Genomic DNA, 14,998 nt, shown 5'->3' with positions numbered 1-14,998 from the left:
TAGGGGTTGGGTGTAAACGGGACTGTCCAGTAGGGGGCCAATAGTTACTGTTTCCTCCAGTCTTAAGTGACCAAATTAACACTGAGACTCTCACTACTAGATAAGTTCACTTAATAAAGATACTTATACTTGGCACTTAAAATAATGACATAAATAAGCGTGGTTATTTCTCCTCCCACCCCCTTCCCCTCTAGTACCTCTACTCACCACCGACCCCTACCCCTCCTCCCACCCCCTTCCCCTCTAGTACCCCCTACTCCCCACCGACCCCCACCCTCCTCCCACACCCTTCCGACCCCACCCCCATCGACCCTCAATTTCACTGACCCCTACCCTCCTCCCCCACCCCCCTTCCCTCTAGTACCTCTACTCCCCACCGACCCCTACCCCTCCTCCCCACATCCCTTCCGACCCCCACCTCCCCCATCACCCCCACCTCCCCCCACCGACCCCTCACCTCCCACCGACCCCTACCTCCCCACCGACCCCTCACCTCCCCCCACCGCCCCACCTCCCCCCATCGACCCCACCTCCCCCACCGATCTCTCATCACTCTATCGACCCCTACCCCCCATCGACCCCTACCTCCCCCACCGACCCCTTACATCCCCCACCTCCGACCGCTACCTCCCCCACCGACCCCTACCTCCTCCACCGACCCCTACCTCCTCCTCCTCCCCCCCTGACAAGAGCCAGGGGTGTAAAGCCCAGCTACAAGTGAATTAAAACACGTGGTGAAATACATACAGACGCTGGTATCCACTGTAACTCATGCCTTAGGAGACCAATTACTTACCACCCACTACCACTTATCGCTACTTACCACCCACTACCACTTATCGCTACTTACCACCCACTACCACTTATCGCTACTTACCAGCCACTACAACTTGCTGCTGACTCGTCTCCCACCATGCTACGGTCGGCAGCTCACCTGGGCTTTGTACCTGTAACAGTCAGACAGGTAAAAACACACCTCTTTGATATTGAGATTTACGCTTTAAGATTATTTTTCAGGTGTTAAAGTCGCGTTCGTTGTGGTGCTGTAACTGAGACACACACACACACACACACACACACACACACACACACACACACACTAGCTTGGCTTCACTCGTCTTCTAATATTCAAAAATCTTTCTCAGTATTGTAAGTCGTTTTGAAATGATAATAATAATAGTAAAAATAATAATAATAATAATAATAATAATAATAATAATAATAATAATAATAATAATAATATAATAATAACAATAATAATACAATACTAATAATAATAATAATAATAATAATAATAATAATAATAATAATAATAATAACAATAATAATAATAATAATAATAATGATAATAATAATAACAATAATAATAATAATAATAATAATAATAATAATAATTGTAATAATAATAATGATAATAATAATAATTAGTAATAATAATAATAATAATAATAATAATAATAATATATTAATATTTAACTAATATAAATTGACTCATAACACTAATTCATTTACTAATACATCCTTGTTATTCTCCACCAACAGTCTCTTCTCCACACTATCCTCCACCACCACCATCACTCCAACACTATCATCCTTCCCCACCATCACCTCATCCCCCACCACCATCACCCTTCCCCACCATCACCATATCCCCCACCCACCCATCCTTCCCCACCATCACCATCACCCCATCCCCACTAATATCATCCTTCCCCCACCACCACCCTATCCCCACCACCATCACCCTTCCCCACCATCACCCATCATCCCCCACCACTATCATCCTTCCCACCATCACCTCATCCCACCACCATCACCCTTCCCCACCATCACCATATCCCCACCACTATCATCCTTCCCCACCATCACCCCATCCCCCACCACCATCACCTTACCCCACTAACTCCATCACCCTTCCCCACCACATCACCATCCCCACCACTATCATCCTTCCCACCATCACCCCATCCCCCACCACCATCACCTTTCCCCCACTAACTCCATCACCCTTCCCCACCATCACCACCATCCCCCACCATCAACATTCCTTCCCCACCATCACCTCATCCCCCACCACCATCACCTTTCCCCCACTAACTCCATCACCCTTCTCCACCATCACTCTCCATCTTGACTCCATCATCCACGCCCACTGATGCAACATAGCCTTTCACAATAACTATACGCAAACGCAAGAAAAATACAAATATATTAACAAATCTGTCTATATGTATCTTCCCCTCATTTTCCTAATACGCTGTTGAGGTTATGAAGAAGCCGCCATTAAAGTGAGTTTGAGTTAAGTTAAACGTTCTTAAATCACAGTGATGACACGAACGCCGAAAGATTTCCTATTTTTCATATTCCTGGAATGGTTGTAACGTCACTCACCCTTATTCCCCGCTCACCTTCCTCAATAACCTGTACGGTACTCTCTATTTAATGGTCTTATTACATTTCAATAAAAACAATGACGATTACAAGATTGTTTTAGGTACGAACGACGATGTGTTTATGTTAATATTCCCGTATATATGAAATCTGTAATTTAAACTTGCGATCTAGTGTTGCCCGAGTCTGCAATTGGCAGCGTGGTAATACAAAATTCAGTGTTTTGCCTTCGTAATGTGTCCAGTTATGAGAACGTTGGCAAATGTGCATAAATAGCCCCCAAAATACCGCAGATCGGACGGATAAAATTTCCCGCAAACCAGTGAAAAAAGTGGCCCAATGTGTGATTTATATTCCAATCTGGCAACAGTGTGCACGCCGCCCCCTGGCCGTGGTCGCGCGCACCAGGGAGCCGGGCGGCAGTCTCACCTGAACCGTCGTGGTGTGCGTCCCATCGCTCGTCGGCTCTACACACTGCCACACCACGCACGCTACGGTTAGTACCTACCCAAGCCGGCATCATCCAGCGCCTACCACGCTCTCTCCGTCTCCTTGTGATATACCCAACCCGCAGTTTGTGTTGATAAAAGTATACCCTGACGTGAGTGAACAAACTGTGACTAACAGCAGAGCTATGTACACTGTGCACCAGCGAGCTAACTGGGTATTCTGCTCACAGGCATGGCAGAGTGGGGGATACTTAAGTGATGTTCACGAGGAACGCTCCTTGTGCGAGTGGTAGTGCCAGTGGTTTGTCCAACTCCAGTAGAATTAGATGAAACGTAACTTAAAAAGAGTTGAACATGAGGGAAGGTTGGGTCAGGCCGCGGCCGGCGTAGACGGTGGCGTCAGTGCATCAGATGACGCTAGCAGCGTCGCCACCGCCGCCACACGCTCCCTGGCCTTGTGTTGACGAGTACGAATCAGTTTGTGTGAGCTTGTCTCGCCACAGCTGCCGCTATACTCCAGCCACCGATGGCCTCACAGCAGCACCACCACCACCAGCAGCCAGCCAGCTGTACCACCGCTTCACTCCACCACTGTGTTTCACTGCCCAGAAGCTTGTGGAGACGGTTGTGTGGCGCGGGTGGTGATGATGGCGGCGAGGCGGCGGCGGCGGCAGTGTGGGTCCGCCGCCGCTGTAGCACAAGGCCTCCCGTTTGTTGCGAGGAACACTTGTCATCCGCGTATAAATAACACGCCAACAAAAACGTAGAAGCAAGGGGGTAAGGGAGAATTCAGTCCGCCATGTGCCCGCGACAAGTCCACATAACTCCGGTGTTTGGCCACAGTGGTGACGCTCACTCGCCAGCTACTGGGACACCCTGGAGGGCCCCACCACCAGCCTGCATTGTACCTCCTTGTATTGAAAGTTGACACGACGCGTTCAGTTTTATCTTCCTTGGCGGTAATAATGTTAAGTGTATCTCCGCTCAAAGATGTTCTAACGCCAAGTCCAGTTTTGTTGTTAAAGTTTAATGGGTGATAGGCAGGGTGTGTGTGTGTGGTGATGCTGCAAGCCAGTAGTAACAGGGCCCGGCCCGGCAGCCCTCCACTAACAAAAGAATCTCAACCCCTTCAAAGGTCATCTCGTAAGGCGCTGGTCGAAGATGTGTTCCTCATTACGTGTTCTCACTTCACTCGTTATCTATTATAATACTACGACTCCTTAAACAATGTAGCTGTAAACTGTGACCTTTGTGAGTACAGTACAGTAGTGGTCGCATCTACAGTATACACCTCTTAACTTCATGCATAATTCATACAGGGTTTGGTAAGGTAGATAATGTGGCGGTATCCGCTCTTGATGGACTTAACAAAGATTAGATTAGTTGAGAGGAGCGAAGGGAGCCATTATGATGCCGGTATCGACTTGTTCCACAGTATTGAAGCGTATATAATAATTCATTGGGAGGCGCGCGCACGTGGCGGCGTCGTGGGTCAGGTACAAGCCGCCCCGCACCCTCCGCTACCTCCGCCAACTACCTCACTGTAGCCGTGTGTGTAAATGACCACAGCTAGCATACCTCCGTACTTGACGGAGGTATTGTGCCTAATATTAGCATGTAATTTATTCATAAATGATCCTCATTTATATTCGTATCGTGTAGAAAGTTATCTTTAAAGTGCGTGGTGCCTTTGTGTATATATTTATATCTACATATTTTTATCTATTTGTATCTGTATATTATTATTCTACCCTTGTTAGACTAGTACTAGTAGTAAGAGTAGCAGTAGGCCAAGCGACAGATCAAGCTTTCACACATCTACTACATTTAAGACCCTAGGAATGTCGCCTTGTGCACAGGAAGAAATTTGGAATACATTTACGGTCATTAAGAAGAGTTTAGCAGTACACAGGTGAGTATCAGTGCCGCCGCAACCGCTTGTTAGCCACCCAGCACCGTGTAGCGCTGCTCACCATGCTTCCTCTGCCAGGGTAGTAGGCCTAAACGTAGAGGCCGCCAGCCACTGTATACGAGGACCTCCTAGTCTTCTTAGTTTCTCTCCTCTCTAATCTTGGCCTCGCACCTGGGGGATGATGAACCGCTTGGCACTACTTTCAAGGGGGTGTCGCCTTGCCTTGCCGCGCCTCCCTCGAAGGCTGCGTGCGCGAGCTGGTCACCATCTCCCCCCCACGGTGCTTGGTCAGTTGGGGTCCCAGCAGGCAGTTTTTCTTTTTATAATTTCTTCCAGTACATTTTATGATTAACCAGTAATTTTGTTGGATGCATGACATGGGCGCTTGGTGTATGTGTCCTTTACTAGCTGATAGAAAGCCTTGGCTTATGTGAGCATGACCCCCCACCACGTGCAGCCCCCCAGTACTCCTCCCCCAGGATGGCGTGTCAGCTCCCCTTCCCCGGAGTGCGTCTGGATCAACCTATGTTACGTTAAGAGGACCACCTCCTCCGCCGCCCAAGTGCCAGAATACCTCTCTGCTGAAGTGCATGCTACGGTACCACAGGCCTACCCCGTGATGACTGATGGAAAGTTTGTGTGATGGCACGTCAATATTTTACTGAGCTGGAAAGTGAGGGCGCGTGGGGTTATTCCGACTCAGGAAAGGTGTCGTAGTATGCAAATGAAGACTACACAGACTGCTGGTGTTTACAGGAGCGTGTGAGTGTTAGAAGACTATGGCTAGTTAGATTTGCGGGTTCCTCCTGGTCATTATGGATGTAGAGATGGATGAACTTACGGTGAGAGAAACGCCATGTGTGTGACTCTACTCCAGGTGTGCGTGGAGCCAAGAGGTTTGTAAAATGTTAACCTGAATGACGTGTGATATCTGGCTCTCCCCTCCCCCTGTCTCCCCCCCTCTCTCTTTCTTCCCCCTGTCTCCCCCCACCGCCTTCCCCCACCATATGACAGCTTCCGGCCGGGGGTGCAGGAGATGAGAATATCAATATAGGATTGTTCGTCAGACCGGGATAGGAGAGAGGGAGGGAGGGAGGGAGGGAGGAGAGTTGGTAGATAGAACCTGTGTGTTTGTCTGTCCGTCCACCTGTTTTTGGCATCTGTCGTTCGCTTTATGAATAGTGCATCTCCTTCCCGTGTGCATAGTAAATATATATGTGTGTGTCTGTCTGTTCAAACATACACAGTTGACGATGGATTGACAGTTTGCGTCAGGGCGAGTGTGGATAATGCAACCCGATCTTTGGCCGTTTGTGTGTGTGTTCGAAATTGGTACTTAAGGCGTGGTTTGTGTGAGACGACAACGTGGTTACTTGAAGTACTTGTTTCAATGACCAGGTGTGTGTGTATATGTACGTAAAATGTATAGTGTATGTATGTGTGCAGTATATATGCTACCTGTGATACACACTTGACTAAATTATGATAAGTTTTTGGAGTTGTTTTAGGTGTGTGTGAGAGAGAGCTTGTGAATAATGAGCATAATGACTACACTTGACATTGGGTGAGGTAATTGTTGATAATACTGATAGAGATGCGGTAAATTGACCTTGTAAATTAGACAGGCGTAAATGACTGTAAATTAAAATAATGAAATTGACTAAATTAGACTGGCTTAAGTGACTGTAAATTAGATTGGCGTAAGTGACTGTAAATTAGACTGGCGTAAATGACTGTAAATTAAAATAATGAAATTGACTAAATTAGACTGGCTTAAGTGACTGTAAATTAGATTGGCGTAAATTACTGTAAATTAGGACTGGCGTAAATGAGTGAATTGTGACCTTGGATGTAAATGGCGACCCCCTCTTCTGACCTTGTAAATTCCGGCTTTTTTTTTACGTTCAGATCTTGTAAATAGTATACATAACCCTGGGTGGAAATTGTGGCTTAAAGGGCAAATTGTGACTCCAAGTTAATATATGACCTTGAAATGTACAGCTGTGTACCCGTGAGTGACCCTGTGTGCCCGTGAGTGACCCTGTGTGCCCGTGAGTGACCCCTGTACCTGTGGTGACCCTTGTGGGGACCTGGTACCGGAGTGACCCTGTGTACCCGTGAGTGACCCGTGCCCGTGGGTGACCCTGTGTACTGTGGACCCTGTGGCCTGTGAGGACCCTGGGTACTGTGTGTGACCCTGTACCGTGTGGACCCTGTGTACCTGTGAGTGACCCTGGTACCCGTGGGACCCTGTGTGCCCGTGGAGGACCCTGTGTCTGGTGGTGACCCTGTGTACCTGTGAGTGACCCCTGTGCCCGTGGAGGACCCTGTGTCCCGTGGACCCTGTGTGCCCTGAGTGACTGTGTGCCCGTGAGTGACCCTGTGTCAGGTGTGACCCCTGTACCCGTGGAGGACCCTGTGTACCGTGTGTGTGACCCTGTGTGCCCGTGGAGTGACCCTGTGTGCCCGTGAGTGACCCTGTGTGCCCGTGAGTGACCCTGTGTACCCGGAGTGACCCTGTACCCGTGAGTGACCCTGTACCCGTGAGTGAGACCCTGTGTACCCTGAGGACCCTGTGTACCCGTGGTGACCCTGTGTACTGTGGTGACCCTGTGCCCGTGAGTGACCCCTGTCCGTGAGGACCCTGTGTACCTGGGGACCCTGTACTGTGTGTGACCCTGTGTACCGTGGTGACCCTGTGTTCCGGTGTGACCCTGTGCCAGTGGACCCTGTGCACCGTGGAGTGACCCTGTGTCTGTGGAGTGACCCCAGCCCGTGAGTGACCCTGCCCGTGAGTGACCCTGTGAGGACCTACTGTGTGTGTGACCTGTACCTGAGTGACCCTGTACCCTTGAGTGACCGTGTACTGTGTGTGACCCTGTGTACCGTGTGAGTGACCCGGACTGTGTAGTGACCTCTGTACTGTGTGTGTGTGACCTGTGTACCGTGAGTGACCACTGACCTTGAGTTTGGCACACCTGTGTACCTTGAGTGGGTGACCATTGTGTACCTTGAGTGAGTGACCACTGTGTACCTTGGAGGTGACCACTGTGTACCTTGGAGGAGTGATCACTGTGTATCGAGTGAGTGACCACTGTACCTTAAGTGAGTGACCACTGTACCTGAGTTTGGCAAGTGTACCATTTGGAGGGTGACCATTGTACCTTGAGTGAGTGACCACTGTGTATCGTGAGGAGTGACCACTGTACTTAAGTGAGTGACCACTGTACCTTAAGTGAGTGACCACTGTACCTTGAGTTTGGCACACCTGTGTACCTTGAGGGGTGACCATTGTGTACCTTGAGAGAGTGACCACTGTGTACCTTGAGTGTGACCATTGTGTACCTTGAGAGTGACCACTGTGTACCTTGAGAGGACCACTGTGTACTGTGAGTGAGTGACCACTGTACCTTGAGTGAGTGACCACTGTACCTTGAGTGAGTGTCCACTGTGTACCTTTGGAGTGAGTGACCACTGAGTACCTTGGAGGAGTGACCACTGAGTACTTTGAGTGAGTGACCACTGAGTACCTAGAGTGAGTTAGACCTGAGTACCTAGAGAGTGAAGGGAGCGACCGACCCTGAGTACCTTGGAGGAGTGACCGACCCTGAGTACCTAGGAGTGAGTGAGTGACCGACCCTGAGTACCTAGAGTGAGTGACCCTGAGTACCTAGGAGTGAGTGACCCTGAGTACCTAGGGAGGAGGACCCTGAGTACCTAGAGGAGTTAGTGACCCTGAGTACCTAGGAGGAGTGAGTGACCCTGAGTACCTAGAGTGAGGAGTGGACCGACCCGAGAACCTAGAGGAGGACTGACCCTGAGAACCTAGGAGTGAGGAGTGACCCTGAGAACCTAGGAGGAGGAGTGACCCTGAGAACCTAGAGTGAGTGAGTGACCCTGAGAACCTAGGAGGAGTGAGGACCCTGAGAACCTAGGAGTGAGGAGTGACCCTGAGAACCCAGGAGGAGGAGTGACCCTGAGTACCTAGAGCGAGGAGTGACCCTGAGTACCTAGAGAGCGAGTGAGTGACCCTGAGTACCTAGAGTGAGTGAGTGACCCTGAGTACCTAGAGTGAGTGAGTGATCCTGAGTACCCAGGAGTGAGTGGAGTGATCCTGAGTACCTAGGAGTGAGTGAGTGACCCTGAGTACCTAGAGTGAGTGAGTGACCCTGAGTACCTAGAGGAGTGAGTGACCCTGAGTACCTAGAGGAGTGAGTGATCCTGAGTACCTAGAGTGAGTGAGTGAGTGACCCTGAGTACCTAGAGGAGTGGAGTGACCCTGAGTACCTAGGAGGAGGAGTGACCCTGAGTACCTAGAGTGAGGAGTGACCTGAGTACCTAGAGGAGTGAGGACCCTGAGTACCTAGAGTGAGTGAGTGACCCTGAGTACCTAGAGGAGGAGTGACCCTGAGTACCTAGGAGGAGTGAGTGGTGACCCTGAGTACCTAGAGTGAGTGAGTGAGTGACCCTGAGTACCTAGGAGTGAGTGAGTGAGTGACCCTGAGTACCTAGAGGAGTGAGTGAGTGACCCTGAGTACCTAGAGGAGTGACCCTGAGTACCTAGGAGGAGGTGAGTGAGTGACCCTGAGTACCTAGAGTGAGGAGTGAGTGACCCTGAGTACCTAGAGTGAGTGAGTGACCCTGAGTACCTAGGAGGAGGAGTGGGTGACCCTGAGTACCTAGAGAGGAGTGAGTGACCCTGAGTACCTAGAGTGAGTGGAGACCGAGTACCTAGGAGTGAGTGACCCTGGGTACCTAGAGGAGTGACCCTGAGTACCTAGAGTGAGTGACCCTGGGTACCTAGGTGAGTGAGTGACCCTGAGTACCTAGGAGGAGGAGGACCCTGAGTACCTAGAGTGAGTGAGGACCCTGAGTACCTAGGAGGAGGAGTGACCCTGAGTACCAGAGTGAGGACGCTGAGTACCTAGGAGGAGGAGGACCGACCCTGAGTACCTAGAGAGGAGTGACTGACCCTGAGTACCTAGGAGTGAGTGAGTGACCGACCCTGAGTACCTAGAGGAGCACTGACCGACCCTGAGTACCTAGGAGGAGGACCCTGAGTACCCAGAGTGAGTTACCCTGAGTACCTAGGAGTGAGTGACTGAGTACCTTGAGTGAGTGAGTGACCCTGAGTACCTTGGAGGAGTGGAGGAGGACCCTGAGTACCTAGGAGGAGTGACCCTGAGTACCTAGGAGTGAGGACCCTGAGACCTAGGAGTGAGCGACCCTGAGTACCTAGGTGAGAGGAGGGGACCCTGAGTACCTAGAGTGAGGAGTGAGTGACCCTGAGTACCTAGAGTGAGTGAGACCCTGAGTACCTAGAGGAGGACCCTGAGTACCTAGGAGTGAGTGAGTGACCCTGAGTACCTAGAGTGAGGAGGACCCTGAGTACCTAGGAGGAGTGAGTGACCCTGAGTACCTAGGAGGAGTGACCCTGAGTACCTAGGAGGAGGAGGACCTGAGTACCTAGAGTGAGGAGTGACCCTGAGTACCTAGGAGGAGTGAGTGACCCTGGTACCTAGAGTGAGTGAGGACCCTGAGTACCTAGGAGGTGAGTGGGAGTGACCCTGAGTGCCTAGAGTGAGGACCCTGAGTACCTAGAGGAGTGAGTGAGTGAGTGACCCTGAGTACCCAGAGGAGTGAGTGAGGAGGACCCTGAGTTCCTAGAGTGAGTGAGTGAGTGACCCTGAGTACCTAGAGGAGGAGTGGAGTGACCCTGAGTACCTAGAGGAGTAGACCTGAGTACCTAGAGGAGGAGTGACCCTGAGTACCTAGCTCTGAGCGAGTGACCCTGAGTACCTAGTTTGAGCGAGTGACCCTGAGTACCTAGTTTGAGCAGTGACCTGAGTACTTAGTTTGAGCGAGTGACCCTGAGTGCCTGTCGTGAGCAGGTGACCCTGAGTGCCTGTCGTGAGCGAGTGACCCTGAGTGTCTGTCGTGAGCGAGTGACCCTGATTACCAAGTAGTGAGTGCGTGACTGACCCCGAGTACCAAGGTGAGTGGTGACCGACTCCGAGTACCAAGAGTGGTGACCGACTCCGAGTACCAAGGTGGTGACCGACCCCGAGTACCAAGAGTGAGTGGTGACAGACTCCGAGTACCAGAGTGGTGACCGACTCCGGTACCAGGTAGTGACTGACCCCAGTACCAAGACTGGCCGATCCCGAGTACCAAGAGTGAGTGACCGATCCAGTACCAAGAGTGAGTGAGTGACCGACCCCAGTACCAAAGTGATGAACCCTAGTGCCAGGGTGAGTGGTGACCTACCCGAGTTCATAGGTGAGTGACCGACCCTGAGTACCTAGAGTGAGTGTCCCTGAGTACCTAGAGTGAGTGACCGACCGACCCCGAGTACCTAAGTGAGTGACCGACCGACCCCGAGTACCTAGAGTGAGTGACCGTCCGACCCCGAGTACCTAGAGTGAGTTAGTGACCGCCCCTGAGTAACGAGAGGATTAGTGACCGACCCTGAGTACCTAGAGTGAGTGACCCTAAGTACCTAGAATGAGTGACCTTGTGTGAGTTAGTGACCCTATGTACCTTGTGCGAGTGGCCGACCCTGTGTACCTTGTGTGAGTGACCGACCAACCCTGTGTACCTTGTGTGAGTGACCGACCCTGTGTACCTTGAGTGAACGAACCTGTGTACCTTGTGTGAGTGACCGACCTTGTGTGAGTGGCCGACCCTGTGTACCTTTTGTGAGTGACCGATCCTGTGTACCTTGTGTGAGTGACCGACTCTGTATCTTGTGTGAGTGAGTGACTGTACCTTGTGTGAGTGACCGACCCTGTATACTTTGTGTAAGTGACCTACCTTGTGTGAGTGACCAACCCTTAGTACCTTGAGTGAGTGACCCTGTGTACCTTGTGTGAGTGACCGACCCTTATAACCTTGAGTGAGTGACCCTGTGTACCTTGTGTGAGTGACCGACCGACCCTGAGTACCTTAAGTGACCCTTAGTCCCTTGAGTGACCCTGTGTACTTCGAGTGAGTGACCTTGAACACCACGAGTGAGTGACCCCTGCCTTAGGGCACCATCTATCAGTGACTTCCTTCCCGTGTGAGTGACCATATGAGTGCCCTCCATGAGTGCCCCGTCTGACCCTTATAAATGACCCTCCCTTTCGATGAGTGACCTCCCGGGTGTGAGTGCCCCTTGGTGTGAGTGCCCTGTCTGACTCATAAGGGTAAAAAAAAAATAAAACCTACCCCTCTCCGTATGAGTGACACCCCCCTTAACCCCCCCACCTCCCGTGTGAGTGCTGGTGGGTCGTGACTGACGTGGTGTCTCCTCCTCCCACAGACCGTGTGGTGCCCCCACTGTGCCCCTGCTGCCCCGCCCGCCCGCCCGTGAAACCCAGCCCACCAGCCCGCCCGCCCGCCCGCGCCCACCGCCCACAACCACCACACCCGCCCGGAGCCACCAGCCAGCCACCCCCCGGCTTGCCCCATAGTGCCATCCCAGATCTCAACATGGCCACTATAGACTCCAAGCCCCTGACCACGAATGACGGCCCCTCAGCTTCCCTTTCTATGCGACTCTTGATGCAGGGAAAGGTAGGTTCAGCCTCTTCCTTCTACTACTGCCTCTCTTTGTTTGGCACACACACACACACACAGGTTGAGGGGGCCGACTCGAGCTGTCGAAGGCCCCCTCCTTGTCATCATTACAGCCTGGACATCATTATCATCGTCGTCATGCAACTGCCGGTGATGAGGTATTTGGACACACTAAAATACACACATGTCATGACCTACACCTGTCACTGTATGGTTTTGTGTGTACATACTCAGGGGTGAAGTTTATACGTACACGTCAGTCGATGTAGACATAATGTACACATGGAGGGTTTTTATCACGCACACAAACTCACACATGTAGGGCAGCTCCTCAGTAACACATGTGTCTTCAACAATATGTGGCAGGTGTTTAGTGACCTCATTTCTTCACATGTGACTCCCCTCAATGCACATGTACACCTTATACATGAACTCTCCTTACACGTGTCTCCTATGTACTGTACACCTGCTATAGATGCAAGATGGGTTATGCAGGTGTATCAACAAAACATCTTTACACTGAGGGTGTCATACAATTTGGCAACACGAAATATTCTGAGTAATGATTTTTGGTGATGTGTCATGTTGGTAACCCTTATCGCTCCTGTGTGGGAAACTGTGTACATGTCAGTCGTAAATATTACACTTATGTCAGTTTAGTCCATTTGTACAGTAGTATAATTACTATAATCTCAATTTACCTATCACTCGTGTTATAAAAATATTGTTCTTTTGTGATAAATTATATAACTATGGAATGTGTTGTGGTTGTTAGTGGCGTTATAAAACGTAAATAAGCATGAATGAAACATGTCACAGTCGACGGGAATGTTGTATACAGTAAAGTTGCCAGACAGTGTATTTAAGAATTATAATAACGTGTATTGAATGCATATCATAACTACACTAAGTTTTGGCTCACAGTAACGGTTGTAATGTTGTGGTCCATACTTCACAACTCCGCGTAGTTAACACCAGAATCATAACAACAACTCTCGTTCAATATATAACAATAACATCAGTCGTTGTAATCAAAGTCAATCTCACACACGCCAGAGGGTTGCAACATCAAGTATAACCACAAACTGCACTCGTTAGGTTAAGGAACTCCTGGCCGCCATATTGTATACACTTACCATTTTTACTATTTCGTTTTTCTTTTATAAATACAATTCAAGAGCCCGTGGGGTTGCATTACAGTTAAATAAATACAATTGTAACAAATTTCACGGTTTTGTTATGGCCAGATCTGCCGAGGTGGATGTGTCTTGAATCCTGCGTCAAAACAAACAAACAAACTGTGGCTTCCGGGTTATGAGTGATTTACTAGTACAAGTTATTTCATTCATTCCAAAGTTAACCTAAAGACGAGCCATAAATATCACCACAACATTATTCGGAAATGCACTTCCGATACAGACATGCCAACCCTTCCGATACAAAATGTGCTTGACAGACATACCGATTCTTCCGATATAAACCACTTGAGATTCTTGCCAACCCTTCCGATACAAGTCATAATGCTCATTCTGTAATCCATATCACTCGGCTGTGTGTATATGTAGTATGTACACAGTCATACTTAAATTCACGTGACACACACCATATACAAAGATATGTGCATCTGTTACATACACCTGCCTTGTGTACATGGTGCTGTGTACAGGTGTCTTCTTCAAGGTTTCTGTGTACGTGAAGTGTCATCAGAAAAACCATTACAGTACTCACACACCTGTCAAGATCACACACACACACACACCTGTCAAGATCACACACACACACACCTGTCAAGATCACACACACACACCTGTCAGGATCACACACCCATAAGATAAGTAGAGATACAGTGAGTATCCTTAAGAGTGGTTACAGAACACATCCACTATTGATTACAGTCATTACTGGAACGATTTTAGTATAATTTACTGTGGTAGTGATTATTATAGTTCATTATACAAGCCCCCACTGTAAGCTATGTAATCTTCGTTAATTCAGAAAGAACATTACAGTACTTATGAGAAGCACAAACACTAATGCCAGGTGTGCCTTCCTATAATTTGGTTCATTAGTTCAGGTACATTACAGTACAGGTAAATACAGGTACAATATTTTTGGTACCTTCCCACAACATACAACTATGGCATGTAACTATCTTCATATCCTTCAATAAAACGTATCTGTATATTTATTTATTTTTACATTAACTACAAAATATGACCAATTACAGTACACACACACACACACACACACACACACACACACACACACACACACACACCCACCCACCCACCGTATTTTGAAATAGTGTACTGTACTTTAAGTTACATTACACCATCACTAAGTCACTGTATTTGGCCAAGTCACTGTATTTGTTCAGGTCACTGTACTCCAAGTCACTGTATTTCGTGGTCACCATATTTGGGTGTTATTATCCACCTTCTGACCAGTCCACTTCACTATACAACACTATATCCAAAAGGAATTAGTTGCAGCATTATTTTCCCCACCATACAGGCCCCTCCCCTTCACCTACAGGTCACCATACAGGCTCCCCTCCCCTCACTCCACAGGTCACCATACAGGCCCCTCCCCTTCACCCAGGTCACCATACAGGCCCCTCCCTCACCCACAGGTCACCATACAGGCCCCCTCCTTCACCTACAGGTCACCATACAGGCCCTCCCTT

General features: G+C 49.3%; 1 protein-coding gene across 3 annotated transcripts in view; it reads left to right on the top strand.

Annotated features, from left to right (window-relative positions):
- Positions 1-2,715: 2,715 nt before the first annotated feature.
- The window catches only part of LOC121859020 (poly(rC)-binding protein 3-like), a 113,188-nt gene continuing 100,905 nt past the window's right edge, over positions 2,716-14,998 (top strand). For all 3 annotated transcript variants that reach the window (XM_042355684.1, XM_042355683.1, XM_042355682.1), the window contains exons 1-2: positions 2,716-2,887; positions 12,056-12,309. In XM_042355684.1, coding sequence (XP_042211618.1) covers positions 2,731-2,887; positions 12,056-12,309 — 411 coding nt within the window. In that variant the 5' untranslated portion in view covers positions 2,716-2,730. The remainder of the gene's footprint in view (positions 2,888-12,055; positions 12,310-14,998) is intronic.

Source organism: Homarus americanus, unplaced genomic scaffold, assembly GCF_018991925.1.
Source record: "Homarus americanus isolate GMGI-L3 unplaced genomic scaffold, GMGI_Hamer_2.0 scaffold4658, whole genome shotgun sequence".
Taxonomy (NCBI): domain Eukaryota; kingdom Metazoa; phylum Arthropoda; class Malacostraca; order Decapoda; family Nephropidae; genus Homarus; species Homarus americanus.
Note: the sequence above shows the minus strand (reverse complement) of the source record. Positions and strands in the feature narration are given on the sequence as shown.